Below are 20,889 nucleotides of genomic sequence, written 5' to 3' on the forward strand. Positions count from 1 at the left end.
GCAACAAATGAAATGAACCCAAATCTGACATTTATGGTTTGAACCTGCGGCTCAAACATTGTGCTGATTTCGATTTCTTTAGCCGGCGCTTTTGTCTGGAGTAAAACTGAACGATCCGGGGGAAACGGCTGATTTGTTGAATCGGCGCTAGAACCACAATTTAGGACCTGAAAAGAGAAAATGCAAGGTGACAGCGGTGGGGGAGGGGGGGGGGGGTTCTCGCTGATGGTCTCTCGGGAGTTTGGGGGTCTCTCTCACTGACGGTCTCTCCGGAGTGAGGGGGGGGGTCTCTCTAGCTGACAGTCTCTGCGGATTTGAAGGCCCACACAGCAGATTGCTCCCTCCGCAAAAACACATAAATGCTTCCTTTGCGAATCTGAAATGGCAGCGAATCACATCCCCTGCTGTCCCGGTTTTTACTATTGCTGCACAGTAACATCCACCAGATCCCGATTCACGGCAGGTCTAGTCTGGATTGATCTGACGTGCCTGTAGCACACTAGGCTGCCTTGGTAAGGAAATCCTCACGTGACAAACAAAGGACTCCAGCGAGAGGAACCAATGAATTGAGGTCTGCGTTCAAATTGGGCGTGTCAGTCATACATCCTACGCTTTGTGACTAAATCACAGGTTCTACTGCATTTTGAAAGCCACGACAAGGTGAGCCAGCTGATATACAAAGCAGCTTCTTAGCAAAAATTTGTCCTGTGGTGTTTGTAGCCCAGAGTCAGTTTGGCTCACTGAAGTCTAACGGTTTTGATGCGCGTATGTATGCATGCACTTCTCTGGGGCAATGTCACCCTCCCCAGCTTCCATGTACCATTGTCTACAGCAGGAGTGGGTAATCGTATCCAAAAAGGGCCGCAGTTTATGTGGGTTTTCGCTGCAACTCCATAATTATATTATTAATTAGAGGACTGATTGGCTGAAGAGTCCTGACACCTAGGTTTGAACGGCTGACCTACAGGTTATCCCAGAATCCTGCATACGCACTGGCCCTTTGAGAATAACATTGCCCACCCCCGATCTACAGCCACAATCCTGATTTATCAGCCCCTACCAATAGGGGGCCAGAAGCCCTCAAGGGTCTCTTCCACACAACAGACTGGGTCATTCCTGACTGAGACACTTGCATAAATGCTAATGCCTATTAAGTAATCGCCACTGGAGTTTCCATGGAAACATCACAGAGTATTATTCATACTGCCCATCTCTCAGCGACTCCTCCAGGACCTTGTGCTCAGCAGGTGATGCTGGTGCAGTTTTGGGGTCAGCTCTCCGAAACCAATAATGAGAGTTTGTTCACAGATTCAGAGCTGAGGAGTAAACTATGCATGCACACTAGCATGGCAAGACGACCCAAGGTGTTCAGTAGCAGAAAATAAGTGCACAAGTATTTTAATGTATTAATTAAGAAGTAATGAAATTCAAATTGCCAGGGTGGGTTTGTAAATCGGGTCAGACAGTCTTGGACAGAATCCTTAACCTTAATTTAAATCCCTGGAAATATGGGCCTAAATCGTGGATGGGAAACGGAGCCTTGTGCGTGGGGGCGGGGTTGGCACATACCTGTGGGAGGGGGCACGTTGGGGGGCTCCCCCAGCACTAGGCGGACCCTCTTGGCGTGTGTCTTGCCCTGATAGTGGGACTGTGCCACTATGGCCGACGTAAAGAACATGTTGCAGAGAGTGCAACATTTATTCCGGTCAACTTCTGTCTCAGCGCTGTCCTGGGGGGTCGTAGGGGGAGGGAGAGAGAACATATGAATGGAGTGCTGCAGAGGTGGATAGTTTCAGTGCGGAAAGTAAAAATCCAGACCAAGATTTCATTTCAACCAACCAGCTGAGTACTCTGTGTCTGTGACTATTTCCGCTCAACCGGTTGGTTGAAACAAAACCTTGGTCTGGATTTGTACTTTCTGGACCTGAACTATCCACCTCTGGAGTGCCATTAATTCTCTGCTCAGCACAACATGAAAACAACATTCCCATATATTTCCACTAGCGAAGGATAATCAGGGACAACTGTTGTATTATTTATGATCTGAAATCCCAATAGAAGGACTTTTATATCCAAGATGAAAGTTCTTCATCTGGTTCTGCAAATTTCCCGCTGACTAAACGTGTGTCACCATGTGAACCTTACAGGTGACTGGCATTTCACGCTGAGGCATTTATTACCAATGTCTGATCTTTAATCCCAAAGTGATTACGGTCATTTATACATCTTCACTTCCAGGCTTGGTCCAGATGGACATACCCGATTTTCTGGAAGACAGGAAGAACCTGCTGTGGATGAGAGCCAACCGGGCTGGACCGACAGTGACAGAGCAGCTCCATCCTCCGCATCTATATTTTATGCACGTGTTTCGTAATGACATTTGGGGGAGTGCTTTGGCTTTTGTCCGAAACACTGAGCAGGAAGGTGCCCCCCCCCCCTCCCCATAGCCAAATCGAATGAAGTCTGTCTTTGAGGGAAGGGCGGGTGGGATCGACACAGTCTTCCTGCCCTGGGGCCTGGGCTCCGCCTACCATCCTCGATATCTGCCTTGATTGACAGCCAGGGGAGCCAATGGTATCCAAGGTCCACAGAGACACTGAGGCCCTGCCTGCCATCGCCCTTAACTACGAGGAAGCAAAGCTGCAGAAGAAGAACGAAGCCATGTTGAATGAGAATGACAGGCTCTGACGGCCCAGGAGCAAGAAGCGGGGCTGGATTCGAAACCAGACTGCACAGCGTGGACCGGTCCTTTCGCAAATCCCTAATGGCTGCCACAGGCCAACATATAATTATGTGGGTATAAACAGTCAATTAGTGAGTTAATTAATTAGTTCAAGTGGCACTTCTGTTTGCATAGCTAAGGAAGTTTCCGCTTTGGACAGTTGAGCACATATTTATCGATTTTGGTTCAGGGCCAAATGCCGTAAACGATTGTGGCGGGCGGGGGAGGGGGGGGGGGGGTTACCTTTCAGAACCGGGTGCCATTCAGCAAATCCTTAGAACAATTCGAGAACCAGACATACATCCACCCCCTGTCCCTGATGCATGGTCCGGTCCTCAAGAGTGTCCCACGCGTGTATCACGGAAGTCACGTGTCCGGGGCTGGCTTTTGGCAGAGCACGGCAGCACGTTTAACATCATGACTTTTCAAACTTCAAAGGAGATCATACCCCTGGGCAGCGTTTCCCAATCCGGTCCTCAGGGTCAGTCCATGTTTTTGCTCCCTCCCAGCTACCAGTAGGAAGCCAAAATGCGAACTGTCTGGCAGGGAGCTGGGAGGGAGCAAAAATATGGATCATCTCTGGGTCCCTGAGGACCGGGTTGAGAAACGCTGCTCAACAGGGTACGCACCGACTGTGCAGATGTCCTTCCAGCTAGCATGCGGTTTCTCTAGCTCAGTATAGCTACAGAGGCAGCCTGAGACACGTTTGCCATCATCTGCTACCAGAAACCTGGCGGTGGAGTTTCCATAGGTGATAATACCTTCCCTGCAATACAGTCTACAGCCCAGCCACAATTTCACACATTCAAGAAAAAAAGGCTGCAAATTACACAAAAATACATCTCTGATACGCACCCCCCCTCCAGAGACACACACACATGGAGCGCTGTACTGCAGTGTGGTGTGGATCTCGCGCACGGCCCATTTCTGCCTGTTGTATACAATTGAATGTTTATGTTTATTTTTACATGTTTGTGTTCCCACTCTCTGTTGGTGTAGACAGCATAAAGCATAAAGACGGGCACTTTTAGCTCTTTCTAATTAGCTGTTTGCTTGATTATTTTCGTTTAGCCATAACCTCCGATTCCGTGTCAATTAAACACCACATGCATGTTTTTTTTTAACAGCAGGTTTAAATATGTTGGGTTCCGTGCTTTCAGACACTCCCTCAATACACAAACTATGGTGCGGTGTTGTGTCACATTTTGGAAATCACCCCAGGAAACCATAAACGATCCGCACCTCTCAGTCTCAGCCTGACACAACAATCAGTAGAGAAGGGACGGTTTAGACCAGGGTTCTTCAACTCTGGACCTTGATTCCAAATCCAGGCTTTGTTTTCAGTTCTCCCAGGTAGTTGTTTAATACTTACTGATTCTGATTGGTCAGAGGCTTCACACCTGACTGACAGGTAAAGGAAGGCTGGAAAACCTCGGACCTCGAGGACCGTGATTTGAATAACCCCGATCTATAGTGATGGCCAGAGGAAGCTTCATGATCCACTTGCTGTATTTTATGGCCCCAATAGATGGTAGCGTCTGTTCAAAAAAGGACTCAAGGCATGCCCCAAAGCAAGCCAAGAGCACCATCTAGTGGGGCCAAAAAATACAGCAAATGGTTCATGAAGCTTCATTTGGCCATCACTACAGATCAGGGCGCTTTAGAGTTATATAATCAGAGGTAATTCCATCGATGTCATTTTCTTCTGTGTTTCCCTTCTGAGTCAGCTGTCAGAGGAGTCCCCAGGGGTGAATCAATGGAGTTAAAAGCGTGGGACACTGTCAGGTGATGTTTTCGGACACCTGCCATGAAGGGCCCCACACTGCTTCTAATTTTCGGGCTGCTTGGCCCCCCACCCGGCACCCACCCCCCTAACCGGAGGCAGTGTCGTCTCTTGCTACGCACATACTGACATCAGCAGAGTCGCTTCGAGTAGCCCCACCCCACCTCCCACACAGAAACAATAAAAAAAATACCACCCCCCCCACCCTCCACATTCCTCTCTGCTCTCCTTCCCCTCCACTAGCATCTCTCCAGCTCCCATCTGCTCCCTTCCGCTCCGTCGGAGGCCGACAGAACTGAGCTCAGTCTAGGAGGAACGCTAAAAATGCTTCACATAGCAGCATGTGACCATCCAATCCCATAAGGGCGCCCCCCGGTGTTTGCACTGCTGCGTTACGGCCGAGCGTCACCAACCGCTCAGCGCTCCAAAACCTAAACCCAGAAACTTCCAACACCGTGACCAGGAATGTATCAGTCCCGCCGTCACCCTGAGAGCCTGCAGGCCGCTCTACTGCACACCCATGCGCCATAATAATCGGATGCCTTAAGCTGTGTTCATATCGCATGCATCAGTCATTAGTAGGAGATTGGTTGGGGATTTGAACGCTGCCCCCTAGGGGTGATTAAGTGCAATTTTGAGCCACCCTGTCAAAAATCACACTAATTTTAGTGGTAGCCACTTCCCCCATAGGGACGAATAAAACACAACTGTCCTAATCCTACACCTGTGATGAGTGTGTGCATGTGCCTGGGACCCTGGCCTGGGTGGGGTACACTGCCCCCCACTATTAGATAAGTGGTTAGATGATGGCTGTGTAGATTATGACACATATAACAGGCATTATGACGGCTCAGCAGTCAGCGGTTTGACCTGGCGCCTCTAGGCTTCTGCTATGTGTTTGTGAGTTTAGGGTGCATTCAGCCTGCATTTACACTGCTGTGTGTGGCGTTTACAGCTCCTTTATGTGTGTGTCTGTGTGTGTGTGGATTAGGTTATATTACATTATGGGGGACCAAATGTCCCCCACAACTGAATAAAAACCTGTTTTTTGACATTGTAGGAAGCATTTTTCAGGTCCCCACAAAGATCTCTGAATGCAATCAAAAATGTAAAAATGCCGAAAGTCTCATATTTTGTTTGGTTACTTATGGTTAAGGTTAGGGCTGGGTAGGGGTTAAGGTTGGGATTAGAGTTTTCCCAATATAAATGAAGGGTGAGTCCCCACAAAGATATAATAACAAATCTCTGTGTGTTTGTGTGTGTGTGTATATGTGTGTCCTGTCTGCGGCCCCCCAGCCACGTCATAACCCTGCACTCAGTATACAGTCACGTAAGATGGATTGATTCACCATCGGATCACCTTGAGAACATTTCAATCCACAGTCCACGTGCCTCCGTGACCAATACATTAATAAATACGGGGGTCTTTTGGGCTGCAGCAAGTGGGTGGGGGGGTGTTTATTCCCACAGGGGGGTGATGAGGGAATATGAAAATGACTCTGCTTAATTATACTCTAATTACCCACCAACTCGCGTTGGAGGCAGAGGGTAGATGCATGTGTTTCCCCCTAGAGGACCTTCAATTAAAATGCACCCTAAACACAAGGGATAAAAGGATTTTAAAAAGGTACGTTTTCAGAATCTTAAAAATCAGAGTCATGTCTGAATCCCCCCCCCCACCGCGTGTCCATTACCGTGGAGACGTGTGGATGCTATAGTGAGGAGGCAGAAGGACAGCAGTGTAATCGTAACGACAAAAATAACAATAATATAATAACTGTGAATCTTTTGAATCTGCAGCTGCACTGGATTGTTGTGATCTCTAGCTCTTAACGATGTGTTGGTGATTTTAATTAAATGCACGATGGCCCTCTCTACCCACGCTGGGCTCCAATAGTGTGCTGCCACCCGCAGGGAGGGGGGGGGGGGGGGGCTGGGGGTGTAGCAGTAAACAGGAACAGTATAAAAAAAAGTCAATTATGGGACGCAGGCGGCGTCACACTGGGGCTATTTTTCTGAAAATGAAGAGAATCATCCTGCGAATCTGGCCGTTTAATAAGCTTTTTTCTGGACACTTTGTAATGGGTGTGATGCAGTGATGTGATACAGTTAGGGTATGCTTTCTCATGACACTGTTTATGTGGGGGGGCGGGGGGGGGGCAGTCAATCCTTTACATGTTATGGGTGGCCATCTTGGGCTAACTTAGCAGGTTTGACCCAAGTATTTCAATGAAGAATAGAACAGCGCATCTAACATGGGGGAGTTTAAACTGAGCTGATTCACCAGTACCCAGAGGGAAAGTTGGGGGGGGGGGTGCTCTCAAGATGGCTGCCAGGGGAGATCTTTCTCTACCCCTTCAGAGTCAGACCCGTTGTCTTCAACAAACAGACAACTTGGGTGGGACAGTCCTGGGACCAGGCGAAGGAAACCAATTTAAAAAAAAAAACAGCCCCCAGAATACTGACTGGCACCCTCATGAATGCATCCCTCTCGCCCCCCTGCCAAGTTTCTAACGAGCTAACTAGTGCAAGCCAGGGCTGCAGTTACACACTGCAGTTACACACTGCAGCCGCCTGGATCTTACGCGGGGCTCGTTAATTCCACTTACGGTAATTATCATTGACTACAGAGAGATTGGGGTGGGGGGCTATTGGATGGGGCGGGTGTGTGAAAAATGGGCCAAAGTTTTGCTTTTATCAGGCTGTTTTCTGCATTTTTAAGGCAAAGGATCAGGCAGTGGGAAGATAAAAAGATGAGAGACGGTGGCGGCGGCACCGAGTTTGTCTTCCCTTCCCAGCAGCATACGGGCACACAGCATGCCGGGCCAGAGAAGTGCATTATGGGAAAGGCCGGCCGCCAGCACGTTCCCACCGTGGGCGCAGTCTACGCTTCCACGAGCCGCGACAATCCCCTTAAAAGCAGGAACCATCTGGAAGGGCGGGATGCGCAGTGCCGCTGGGTCCGGCTTCCGCATCTACGGTCGCCATATTCCGGCTATGCCATGGCATGTGATGATTTCAGTAATATCTCGGGATTCGGGGGCTGTGCCGTTGAAAAATGTTACGTGCGAATGTAACGTGTGATGGTGAATGTGAGCCGCACACCTAAAAGAGGAATAAAGTGGAGACGGAAAGTCACCTGCCCTGATTTCTTTGCTAAATACCCAGTTTTAAATGCCAGCTACACCAATTAAGAGAAGATGGGTTTACGCATCTTGTTGGAAGGTCCAACAGGAGTGCCCCTGATAGTGTGCTGTGGGACAGGGGGTACATACCGGGTTGTCTGGCCTCAGTCTCTTGGAGGGGGGCCCCCCGTCCTCAGGGTGCAGCATGTAGAAGAGACGTACCTTGTTGGCATGCTTCTTGCTCTGGGTCGGGGAGGGGAGAGAAGAAGGAGGTTTAGAAGCCAGTGGAGGGTTTCCGGAACCTCGTCAGTTTGACTCCCGCAAACAGAACCTCACCCCTGTTTTTGCAGCAACAGCTAAACTCAGCACCCAGAGATGCTGTACGACTAACAGCAGTGTGTGGTGGGGGCGGTTGAGGGTGCATCTCCTGTCAGGAAGCCTGCGATCTGCTGCCAGACCGAGGAAGAGGCCCACTAGCAACCCGACACCCGTGTGACACACGGCAAGGCGCCCGCGCTCGTTAACGTCACCTGCGTCACTTCACACGACAACAGTGCTGCGTGAGGCTCCGCTGTGGGACGTACGCTCAGCCAATGACAGGTTTACTTTTCAGCAGGGATGGGGGGGGAGGTCACGCCAAAGTGGAGAAGAGACTGGTGTGCCCACAGATCAGAAAGAAGAAGTTAATGGAATGAGCTACACTCCCTGTTTCCTGGTGCAGCAATTCCACCTGGAGGTACTGTCTGTGTGTGTCTGTGTGTGTCTGTGTGTGTGTGTGTGTGTCTGTGTGTGTCTGTGTGTGTGACTGTGTCTGTGTCTGTGTGTGTCTGTGTGTGTGTGACTGTGTCTGTGTGTGTGTGTCTGTGTGTGTCTGTGTGTGTCTGTGTGTGTGACTGTGTCTGTGTAGCAAATGCTGGATAAACGTCTGCCGTTCAGCTAGAAGAGAGAGAAATGGGATAACCAAGCTGCCAAAAATCTGAAGATTTTATTCAAACTTTTTATTACAGACACAAAACCAGGGTCACGGTGCAAAAATCAAACAAGAGACACAATCCAAGCAGCTAAAATCATGCACTGCACTGCACTGCACTGCACCAAAAAACAAAAAAACAAATACTAAAGTTGCCACCTCCTTGATTCTGCCCAGTGGGCCCTATTTATCCCTAACAGGGTAATGATCTTAATCACAGACAGCTGGCATTCATTAGCTGAGGCAGCAGTGACTGTGGGACCAGTGATTAGGTGCCGTTTGTTAGGAAGCTGGCTAATGACTTGCTAGTTTAGACCGAGCCTGCTTCAAGACTGAAAAAACATAATTCCGAATGCCAACACTTGCTAAACAACGGCTCCATCCTCATGTCTGTCACGCCCAATTAGCTATGCAAAGTGAAATGAAACAGCCAATCGATTAATAACTGAAGCACGCGCTAGCGATCGACACAAAACCCAAGAAAAAGTTCTGAGTAGCTACGGACTGGGAGTCAATGGTTAAAATGAGATCTATGGGCGGACATAGAGGAGACTCCCGTCGAGCAAGCAGGGGCTACAGAGATACACAGGGGATATGAAACAAACACTTTTTACCTCAGAAAACGCATCCCTTTGTAAATTCTTTATAATCCTCTTAATAGGCCTGCGTGTATATTTTCCTAAGCGAGGTTTAAAAGCACCTCCATTATTTTCGAGAGCGTGTCAGCACTGAGTAATTACACAGTCTGGCCCTCGTTCCCACGTTGGGACGGTGTCAAAATAATTCACGTGCCGTCGCTGCTGGAGGCGTTCCGCTCCGGGCGCTGCTGGCCTCGGCGCCGGGGAGAAGCCCTCGTCTCCACTTTAAACGCGGAAAGTCCGTCCCCGTTTCTGCCAGCTGGCCTCAGTGTCCGGCCCGGCCTCGGCGACAGGCGTGGGTGACGCCCCTGGAGGATTCCAGAACTGGCCACTAACGAGACGTGATTACGCTGAGGTCCCCTGGGCCCGGGAATGGCTACAGTTAATTAGGCACATGCGTGGTTACGGATCGAGATTCAAGATTTCATTTGTCACATGCACAATGATACTGCTGCAACTCGCAACGTAAATCTGGCTTCCCCCTATTTATAAATAAAGGTTCAATCAAATTTAATTGAATTATGGTGGGACAGCGGACAGCATGATTGCATCACTTTCTGGAGAGCAGGTGTTCGAATCTCTGCCCTGGCATGTCCTCCCCGTGTCATCGTGGGGTTTCCTCCAGGTTCTCCGGTTTCCCCCCACAGTCCAAAAACATGCCGAGGCTAATTGGAGTTACCAAAGTGCCCATGGGTGTGCATGCGTGAGAGTGAATGGTGTGTAATTGTGCCCTGCGCTGGGTTGGCATCCCATCCTGGATTGTTCCCTGCTTTGTGCCTGTAGCTTCCGGAATAGGCTCCGCCCCCCATGACCCTGAATAAGATGAACAGGATGAAATGGATGGATGTATTGAAGTTAGGGGGGGGGCTGTAAACAAAGGCAAAACAGATGATAAATTAAAGGCTATGTATAAAAATACTATTTAGAAGCCAGTGTGCATACATTTTGCATGGTAGATGGTGTGCAGTATATACATACAGGAAGAACATACTGATGCAGTGAAGAGGAATAAATAATTAACAGACTGTTATAAAGAAGTCAGGTTTGCTCAGATTTCTGTGGATCTAAGGTGTACAAGCCTTGTTTTCACACTGAGGGCCAGAAAATGACACGGTGACACCCTGTCTATCCCATCTCGGGGCATTTCTGTCTCTGTGAAAGAGCTGTATCTGGCTGTCCTCGTCAGAGTGACGTGCTCTCACAGGAAAGACACCGTCTTATTTATTTAACGTCCTGAGACGGTTGCACGTAGCGCGGCGCCCCCAGCGGAATATCACTGACGGCAAGGGGACCATTGCGTCATGCGCTTTGCTAAAGTTTCCGATTCAAAATTACCCAAAATGCATTGTTGCACTGGGAATGGGGGGAAAAAAAAGATAGGGGCCTCGCGTTTTTCACTTTCTGCTGTGTACTCAACCGTGTCAACAGAAACCGCATTGCTCTGCATAAAAGTGCATGCTGAGCATCTGCATAATGAAAAAATACCTTTTCAGCATAGTGACGTCATTGAACTGTAAGACTGACCCTTGACCCCTGACCTCTAACCACTGACAATGCTGTTCTGGGCATGTCGGCTGCCACTGCACAGCCCTTTGATTCCTGCTGTTCCCGCCGTGCGAAGAAGCCTGCAAGCTGCGGGGGCAGGAATCATCTTCAATTGCACTGTCTGCTAAAAATACACAGCCAGTTTATATTATATACGCGTATGTACCATTAGCTTATGTAATGTAGCATTCACACAAACAGGGGGCAGCAAAGGGAGTAGGGCATTTGTGAATGAGTGTGTGCGCTGATGAGAAGCCCCGTGTCCTCTCCGGGCCTCGGGGAGAGAGGGAGACAGGGATCAGAAAATAACGGGTGCCTTTGCGTCCCGAAAAAGAGAACGAACGAGCCGTGTTACGGAAGGAGTCTACGGCAGACAAACCGCGCTTTGTAGGAGCGCACGCGCTTTGCTGTGCAGGAGGAGTACCGCAGGAGGAGTACCGCAGCCCGGGTGATGTGAAGCAGTGGGGGGGGGGGGGTCTCAGTTAGTCTCTCACGAGCTGTCAGGCAGCTTGGCAGGAGTGACTGGCACTATTTCATAAATGTACATTAAAAAAGAAAAGTCCGGACATCTAAAAGCAGTTTGAGGTTTTCTGATGAGCTACGGACTGAGAGTGTAGTTTTAAACCCCAGGGGCAAGGAGGGGGGGGGGCTTTAATCAGTGAGGGAAAGGTCCGGAAATTTCCATTTCCATCATCTTTTCCTCTCGCCATCTCCCTCAGCCACTCGAGGAATGGAACAGAAGCTTTTGCTCTCAGGGTGGAGGGTACAAGGACCATCTCAGTGCCAGAGGCACAGGCTGTACTCTCCAACCCCCGCCCCCCTTTAACACTTTAAGAGCATCTCTCCATCCATCCTACCAGGGACCTCCCTCATCACAGGTGGGGGGGAGGGGAACTGTGATTTTTAGTCTCTGATATCAGAATTCAGACGCAGCCTCGTGTACAGTCCCCTACAGCCCCTGTATTTACCTTCCAAAGACCGTAAGAGAGTTACTGATGCTTTACCAAGGTGAGTCAGCAGGTGGCATGGTAATTAAGGAACTGCACTGATTATCAGAAGGCTGCTGGACTGAAACGACACCCGAAAATATTAAGGGGAGAAGCACTTCTAATTAGTATGTCTTGTGTTTTTGTGATTAAGTGCTTTTGTGATTAAGCCGGTGTTCGTGGGGTTGCGAGGACGCTGGGCTGACTCACCTCGTAGTGCGCGATGCGCTGGGACTCGGAGATCAGCTGGGCATTGCAGATGTTGCAGTAGCTTTCGGTAAACAGGCCACCCTCTCCAACCCCCGCCGACTTCATCTGCACGCGGGCACAAGGGACACGACGGACACGGTGTCAGCATGAAGCCCGACTGCCCCCGTACATCAACGTCAACTCTGTTCGAGCAGCACTCCTGTGCGCTGAGCAAGTGGGACTTTAAGCAGGACAAGGTGTTACCAGCAGTGAGGAGTCACTGCGGAGGGCTGCAGGATGCAGACACCTGCTCGGGGTGACAAAAGGAGTGACAGGTACATTCAGGGTGAAGGGAATCTTAGCGAGCTAGCGGCTAAACACAGGGGTCGAACTGAGGACGTTAGCGAGCTAGCGGCTAAACACAGGGGTCGAACTGAGGACGTTAGCGACCTAGCGGCTAAACACAGGGGTCGAACTGAGGACGTTAGCGAGCTAGCGGCTAAACACAGGGGTCGAACTGAGGACGTTAGCGACCTAGCGGCTAAACACAGGGGTCGAACTGAGGACGTTAGCGAGCTAGCGGCTAAACACAGGGGTCGAACTGAGGACGTTAGCGAGCTAGCGGCTAAACACAGGGGTCGAACTGAGGACGTTAGCGACCTAGCGGCTAAACACAGGGGTCGAACTGAGGACGTTAGCGAGCTAGCGGCTAAACACAGGGGTCGAACTGAGGACGTTAGCGAGCTAGCGGCTAAACACAGGGGTCGAACTGAGGACGTTAGCGAGCTAGCGGCTAAACACAGGGGTCGAACTGAGGACGTTAGCGACCTAGCGGCTAAACACAGGGGTCGAACTGAGGACGTTAGCGAGCTAGCGGCTAAACACAGGGGTCGAACTGAGGACGTTAGCGAGCTAGTGGCTAAACACAGGGGTCGAACTGGGGACGTTAGCGAGCTAACTGGAAAACGGGGGTCGAACTCGGGACGTTAGCGAGCTAACTGGAAAACGGGGGTCAAACTGGCGATGTTAGCGAGCTAACTGGAAAACGGGGGTCAAACTGGGGTCATTAGTGAGCTAACTGAAAAACAGGGGTCAAACTGGGGTCGTTAGTGAGCTAACTGAAAAACGGGGGTCAAACTAGGGTCGTTAGTGAGCTAACTGACATACGGGGGTCAAACTCGGGACGTTAGTGAGCTAACTGACATACGGGGGTCAAACTGGGGTCGTTAGTGAGCTAACTGAAAAACAGGGGTCAAACTGGGGTCGTTAGTGAGCTAACTGACATACGGGGGTCAAACTCGGGACGTTAGTGAGCTAACTGACATACGGGGGTCAAACTGGGGTCGTTAGTGAGCTAACTGAAAAATGGGGGTCAAACTAGGGTCGTTAGTGGGCTAACTGAAAAACGGGGGTCAAACTGGGGTCGTTAGTGAGCTAACTGAAAAACAGTGGTCAAACTGGGGTTGTTATTGGGCTAACTGAAAAACGGGGGTCAAACTGGGGTCGTTAGTGGGCTAACTGGAAAACAGGGGTCAAACTGGCGTCGTAAGTGAGCTAATTGGAAAACAGGGGTCAAACTGGGGTTGTTAGCGAGCTAACTGGAAAACAGGGGTCTAACTGGGATCAAACACAGGGATGGACCTGGGGATGTTGGCAAGCTAACTGGAAAACACAAGAGGCTGAACTGGGAAATGCAGAGCTAACTGGAAAATGGGGGTATTAAAAAGCTCGCTTCATGGTCATCTCCAAACTCCATCATCCATTATTCAGCAGAAGAGTGTGTTGCTGATGCACTTACGGCCTCTCAGAAGGACGGACGTATACATTTAAAAATAAACCAGGTTCTGCGCAGGTGGGGCTCTGGGCAGCCCTAGGCTCCCCCTAGTGGCCAGATTTCAAACTGTGGGTAAGGAATGTGGCTTACAGGTTGCCACACCTTGACCGTTTTCTGGCACAATGGAGTGTGAAACACGTGATTAATAAGGACTGGTGCACCACACAAACACAGAACTGTACAGGCCACAGGTTCTTCAGCCCTCACCCTATAAACAAACGGAATAACTGTGTACCTGAGCTTTTATTGGTAGCTCAGCCTAGCCGCCCTTATGCCTCGACTGCTGTATCTTTGCAATGTGCCTCACTTGTACATCACTTTGGACAAAAGTACCTTCAAAATAAAAATAGATTTAAATGTAATTTTAGGGCAGCAGCAGGGTGCAGTGGCACAGCGGTGAGCGCCATCGCCTCAGAGACCAGACTTCAGATCTTAGCCAAGGCGCCACGTGGAGTTTGCATGCTCTCCCCATGTCATTATGGAGACTCTCCATGCCGAGGTTAATTGGAGATACCAAACTTGTGACCGGTGTGTGAGTGTCCTGTGATGGGCTGGTGCCCAATCTTCCCTGCCTGGTGCCTGTAGGCTCCAGACCCCCTGAAACTCTGAAGATGGATGGATGTCATTCTTTTAAAATTAAACCCATAGAGTTACCCAACAAGAACGCTACAAGACTGCCAGCATCATTATTACCGTGACCACATCTGTGATATCTCAACTGCATTTCCATTCTTAGACGCAGAAAAGAAAACTATTTATTGTCTCTTTATTGTGCTAGATAGACGAGGGGAAAAAAAAAACCTTCATCGGAATGTCTTGGTGGGGGTGGTAATTTTTCATTTTATGCAGCAGCTGAAGTAATATTCGGCTAGGGAGTGGTGCATTCTGGGAAGGTGAGAAGATATCCTGACAGTGATAAGGGTGGGGGGAGAGGCAGTATTAAGGTGAAGAGCGGTGAGGACCCTCCATCAAAGGAAGACCCCCCCCAGCCAGAATCAGGGAGAATGAGAAATTCCGTAACATCACAGGTGGTAGAAAGACACAATGAAATCTATCTGTCCCAAAATGGACAGAAGATGTAGGAAGAAAAAAATATCAGAAAGCTTTAACCATTTGAGGAAAAAAATATGTACATGCATTATATGCATGAGTTGGAATTTGTTCTAGAAATAAATACTTCTTGTAACTTTTACATGAACTATCACATGGAGTTGGTTATATAAAACTTACAGCCCTCTCTTCAGTTCTTCTGAACATCATTCTTGCAAACCATGAATTATTCAGCACAGCCTGGTAAGTTGCTACTTTGGGAGACCTTCGTGTGTTTTTTTATCTGTATTGACAATCGACTTACATATCAACGGTTTCGGATACCCAAACTCGCTCGGATTCCGGCGAACAGACATCTGTTAGAGGAGCTCTGGGTGAGTCTGCACCACGACGGAATCTGTCATGGAGACTCGCGACTCACCGTGTGGAAACACCGCCTGCTGCATCTGGACTGGCTCTGATGCGAGACCGTCACATGCGAAGTTACCCACACAGCGAACGAGGAGAGGCACAGGGTACCCCCCCCCGGAGCCAATCAATCTCCATCACAGCTGCGTGGGAACCTGTTCCCCTTCAGAACCAGAACTGTAGAAAGAATCCAGAACTGGAACCTAGAACTAACAATGGAGCTGAAGGAATCCCGCACCATTCTGTCGCTATGGAGACCCCGCAGAGGTGGGTGCCAGGTGTGGCTGGATTGACGTTTGGTGGTGTAGAGATGACTTGACGGCTCCGCCCCCCTCATCTGGGTCAGTGAAAGTCACCCTGTCCCTCACAGTACATGACACTCAGTGGTGTGCAAAACAGGTCTCAATTATGCCGACCAGAGAGTGAGAGGAGGGATGTTGTCATCCTGTGTGGAGCCCAGTATTCCCAAGAGTCTTTGGATAGTGAGCTGGAAAACAGGACTAGCCCTGATATCATCTCAGGCACCTGCTTGATGTTCCAAAACATACATGCAGGTGCTCTTTGTGTTTCAAAAGAATCTTTTACAGATAGACACTGCACTGGAATGTGTATACACACAGACACACAGAATTCTGGGAGAAATCGGCTTCTGATGGTGCCTCATAGCCCCGCCCTCATCTCTTACAAACAACCACCTAGGATTAAAAGAGTGAATATCAGCACTTGCAGAAGTCCTATTCAGAGCCCTGTGTCTCAAGATTAAGAGGTCTGTGCTCTTAAGTTGAGTATTGCTTCGCTGAAATCCATTGGTCTAGCAGTCTGGTTTCGCACTCACACACACTCTCTCTCTCTCTCTCACACACACACACACACACACACAGGTTTGTAATTATATCTTTGTGAGGACTCCCCTTTGATTTCTATGGGAAAAACCCTAAACCCAACATGACGACCTTAACCCCTACCAAGTCCTAACCTTAACCATAAGTAACCACTAAATATGAGACCTTTGGCATTTTTAGTTTTTTGATTGCAATGACAAGTATTTGTAGGGACCTGAAAAATGGTTCCCGCAACTTAAAATCAGGTTTTTATAACATTGTGGGGGGACATTTGATCCCCAAAATGTAATATAACCCTAATCCACACACACACACTCAGACACACACACACTCAGACACACACACACTCAGACACACACACACTCAGACACACACACACACTCAGACACACACACACTCAGACACACACACACACACACTCAGACACACACACACTCAGACACACATACTCAGACACACACACACACTCAGACACACACACACTCAGACACACACACACACACACACACACACTCAGACACACACACACACACTCAGACACACACACACTCAGACACACACACACACAGACACACACACACACAGACACACACACACACACACACACACACTCAGACACACACACACACACACACACAAACTATCTACGGGCACCAACATGCTCAGCTGCCGTGACTTTCACCCAAAGTCTCATTCTCATATCTCTAACTAACCTTCCCGTCTCTAAACACCAAGCCAGCTGCTTCCTACACACGTATAAAAATCCCACAAGCATGTGGTCATATACAGACATCCATACCCACGTACACGCCCCCACAAACAACAGACAGACGCCTATGCTGAGGCACGGATACACACCAACGCGTGACACGTGAAGCCCTGCTCATGGGCAGGCACGTGTGGCAAGCGCTCGCCCAGACGGGGGGGCACCGCAGTGCCTCAGGACTCACTTCTTAAATCCTGCAGTTCTGGGACAAGCCCACACGTCAGGAGAGAGAGCAGGGGGTACGTACCCAACTGGAAGATTCTGTTACCCCACAGAGCACCCTGTCATAGTATATTAAGGGTATCTCTGCATTTCCCCAGATTCATCCCAACACCCTGCACGGCTGACCTTGACTAACATTAAAAGAAGGGACAGTGCTGCCCTTTCGGCGTGGGGCTCAGTGACTTAGGATGCTGTGCTTGTGGTCAGAAAGTTGTTGGTTCAAATCCTAGTGTGACTGGACTGATGTCATGGTTGGATCTTGCCCATGGCCCTTCACTTCTGATTGCTCCTGGGGTTATCTGACTCTCTTTCTCAAAATTATACACCACTTTGGATAAAAGTAGCGGTCAGGAAACAGTAGAGCTCCCTAGAATGAAATGTCTTCCCTTGGGATGTGACCTTACTCTGTTTCTGACCTCTTAAATTTGTCTCTCTTATAACACATACTTATACCGTGTTTACACATCCCAGAAGGTCTACGGTGTCTCCTGTTTTATAAATACATCGCTCCGCTCCTCTCTGTGGAGTAGCTCTCAGCTGGCCTGCAGAGGGCGTGACACAGCAAAGGAGGAATGTCGGCAGGGCGCCGGGGAGGGTGCGAGGAGTGTCTGAAGGAGCTAGTGTGGGGGGGCGAGCCCCGTCAGTCCCAAGTCTCTGGCGCAAATGATTACAGTTATTCTGAGAGGAGAAGCTTCAGACAGGAGCCACCACAAACCTCCCAATATAAGTGTGTCGTCAGGGGCAGGGGAATCACAGTCAGTGGTGATGTTTACCACCACTCACACCATACATTTGCATGGGGCCCCAAACATCAGGGGCCCTCTGTTGGCCACAAACTGTCACTACACCCTCCCCTGATCACAGTGACATATGCAACGATAATAGCTGCTGCATTTAACCAAATCCATTTACCAATTTATATAGTTGGATAGTTAAATAGAGCACTGTTTGTTCAAAAGGTACAACAGAATCCACCCTCTAGCAGCAGAATTCAAGTACACGATGCTTGATAAAGGCTTTGAAACCCAGACTTTAACCAACGGGAGGCAAGAAAGTTTAAAAAATGTGACTGACGGCAAAAGATAATCCCACCCATATGGGCCTCATCCCCCCTCCTCCCAGCAATCAGCAGTCTGGAGCACCATGTGACCCGCTGCCCGCAATACTGGGATTTTCCACTAGAAGCAGGATCACCAGTGAGAAGATGAAGGGGTTTCACTGGAAGAGACCCTGCTAGCCAGAGGGGGGGGAGGGGAGCTTAACCATAGTCTGTCCCTTTGAAGGGATAAAGGGGGAAGCAGCTCTTATCCTGGGTGGAGATGCCAAACCCCGTCATATTCAGGCATATTCAGCCTGGGTCTGTGCGCCACGCTGTCAGCCTGAGAAGACGGAGGGTGCGGGCGGGGCTGGGGGGTGAATGACCGTACCTCTTTTTCGGCAAGTTTTAGTTTGTCTTCTTCCTATTAATCCAGCTTTTGCATTTGCATTTGTCATTCTGTATATCTCCAAATGATGCTACCTAAAAAATATGCATTAATACAAGCGAGACCTGGGCTTTGCCATGGTATTTTCCACCCTCCTTCCAGTCATTAGTTGCACCATTAATTGTTTTGCAGTGAGATTTAGGGAATTTTAATGAGTGTGAAGCTACTGCATTGAACAAATGGTAGAAGATAAAGCAACCCACCCAAAATGTTTGGTTGGGGAAGGCGTTCCAAAAAAGGCTCATTTGTTTTTTTTCTTGTCAGTATGTGCAGGCTGTTCAGTGTATAAAAATAAGTAACTGCGCCTGAACGAGTAAAAAAAAAAGTTATGACAGGAGATTATTGCTGCTGAGAGACTCCACTCGTCTGGGAACCTGGGAGAGCTAAGAGGATTTAGCATTTTCCCCCATGGAGAAATCGGTTTTTTTTTTTTTTTTAGGGAGGGGGGGTCCCATTTAAAGGCACCCTCCCTTGGCACCGGGGTTTGGGAGCGTGGCGATTTAGCGTTGCGGGTTTTAGGAGCAGTGAAAAGTAAAGGTTTAATGAAGATGACATAGTGTGTGTGTGTGTGCGCGCGCGCGCGTGTGTGTGTGTGTGTGCACATGTGTGGGTCAGTGTGTGTGTTAGTGTCTGTATGTGTGTGTGTCAGGGTGTGTGTGCTCACCAAGCCAGAGGCGGAGGTGTCAGCGCACACCGCCCTCACGGTAGTGACCAGATCGGAGTCCGGTAGGAGAGGAGAGAGAGAGTGGGAGTGAGAGAGTGGGAGATGGAGACGGAGGAAGGCAATGTGTAAAATCAAAGTGTTTCGATTGGTTTTTATTGCAGTCATTATTAATGTATTTTATATTCTGCTCCACACTTTATTAATTGCAATAAAAAGCAGTTTGTTTCTATGCTGGTAAATTGGTGCTCGTCAGTTATAAAGTCATACAGGATTATCGAATCGAATTTAAACTGCGACGGATATGGAGCAAGTGACAGGGCAAAGACAACCGACTGATGCCATAAACTCACAACGGGACTAACAACGGGTATTACACGATTCTTTATGATTGCAACTCCTGGCTGCTCCGACCATAATGATAATAAACATATTATCTATTTTATTTTATTTTATTTTATTTTAATACTGTTACCGTGTCAACCGTCATACCAGTAACCCTTATTGAACTAAAGTGAAAATTTAAAGAGAAGCAGAAACCAAGAAAAGACAAGAGACGCGGGCAAACCCACTACGAGCTCTGCTGCGACGCCGGGTAACGGACAGAGTCTCACGGAGCCACACGCGGAGCCAAACTAAGGCTAACGCTAAAGCTGACGCTACGCGAATGCTAAAGCTAACGATACGCTAATGCTAGATCTAACGAGGTGCTGAAAAGCCACCTACCTGCGTCCCCGATGTGCGGCGCGCTACAACCTAATAAAACGTCAACTTCTTACACTCTCCCTGAGGTGCATAACCAAGCTTGTAATTAAAGCTTTTCCAGATAATTAACAGATTATTACTGCATTTGCCTTTTGATAAGTGTTAAAGGCTGCACAGTAGGTACTTTTCCTGGTTGGAAAGTAGCGTGAGTAAACACAAACACAGTGTGTGTCTGGATGCCACCGTAAACGCTTTCTTAGTTACAGCTTTGCGTCTGTTATGGTTCTAAATCATTCATTATAAATTAGTCAGTTGGAAGTCCCCACTAAGAGAGCAAAAACAAGCCTATGTTTGACCACGAAAGAGTAAGTACAGCTTTTCATTGCACCTACAGTCAGTACAGATGAACACTAGGTGAACATACAGTCTCCACACATACTGATGTGGGATAAAAGTGAAAATCACAGCCCCAGAAGTGTATTAATTACAATGTAGTTATACTGAAAAACATTGCAATACATCGTTGTACATGCAGAAAAACCTCGCTAACAATGTTGCTATGCATAAAACTAACATGTTGTTCTTCTATTTTTAGTGCACCTGTCCATTCCATGAGGCACAGAAATTCAGAGAGTTACCCACAATGCATCAGCAAAAAATAACCATTGCAAACTGTCCTTTCAGCAGCTGGAAGGCCCGTAAACCTTGCTGGAGTCGCTCGTTGTTCGTTGTTCATTCTTGTTTCTGATGTAAACGACTGAGGAACAACACACGCTGGGTACATGTCCAAAAAACACCCCGACAAGTCGTCACGGTGCCCGGAGAAGCTTGTGATTCAGCCTGCTGTGATACATTCTGAATTTCCGAGAGAGGAGGGGTGGGGTGCATAGTGGCGGGGGGGGGGGGCACCTGTCTGGATGAATGCCAGGATTCAAATTGGCCAGGCAGCTGCAGTGGGG

General features: G+C 48.8%; 1 protein-coding gene across 1 annotated transcript in view; it reads right to left on the reverse strand.

Moving 5' to 3' along the window:
* The window catches only part of LOC111848504 (zinc finger matrin-type protein 4), a 47,526-nt gene that overhangs the window by 21,605 nt on the left and 5,032 nt on the right, over positions 1-20,889 (reverse strand). The window contains exons 2-4 of the mRNA XM_023820584.2: positions 11,980-12,084; positions 7,781-7,873; positions 1,570-1,729 (exon numbers count right to left, since the gene is read on the reverse strand). Coding sequence (XP_023676352.1) covers positions 1,570-1,729; positions 7,781-7,873; positions 11,980-12,084 — 358 coding nt within the window. The remainder of the gene's footprint in view (positions 1-1,569; positions 1,730-7,780; positions 7,874-11,979; positions 12,085-20,889) is intronic.

Source organism: Paramormyrops kingsleyae, chromosome 20, assembly GCF_048594095.1.
Source record: "Paramormyrops kingsleyae isolate MSU_618 chromosome 20, PKINGS_0.4, whole genome shotgun sequence".
Taxonomy (NCBI): Eukaryota; Metazoa; Chordata; class Actinopteri; order Osteoglossiformes; family Mormyridae; genus Paramormyrops; species Paramormyrops kingsleyae.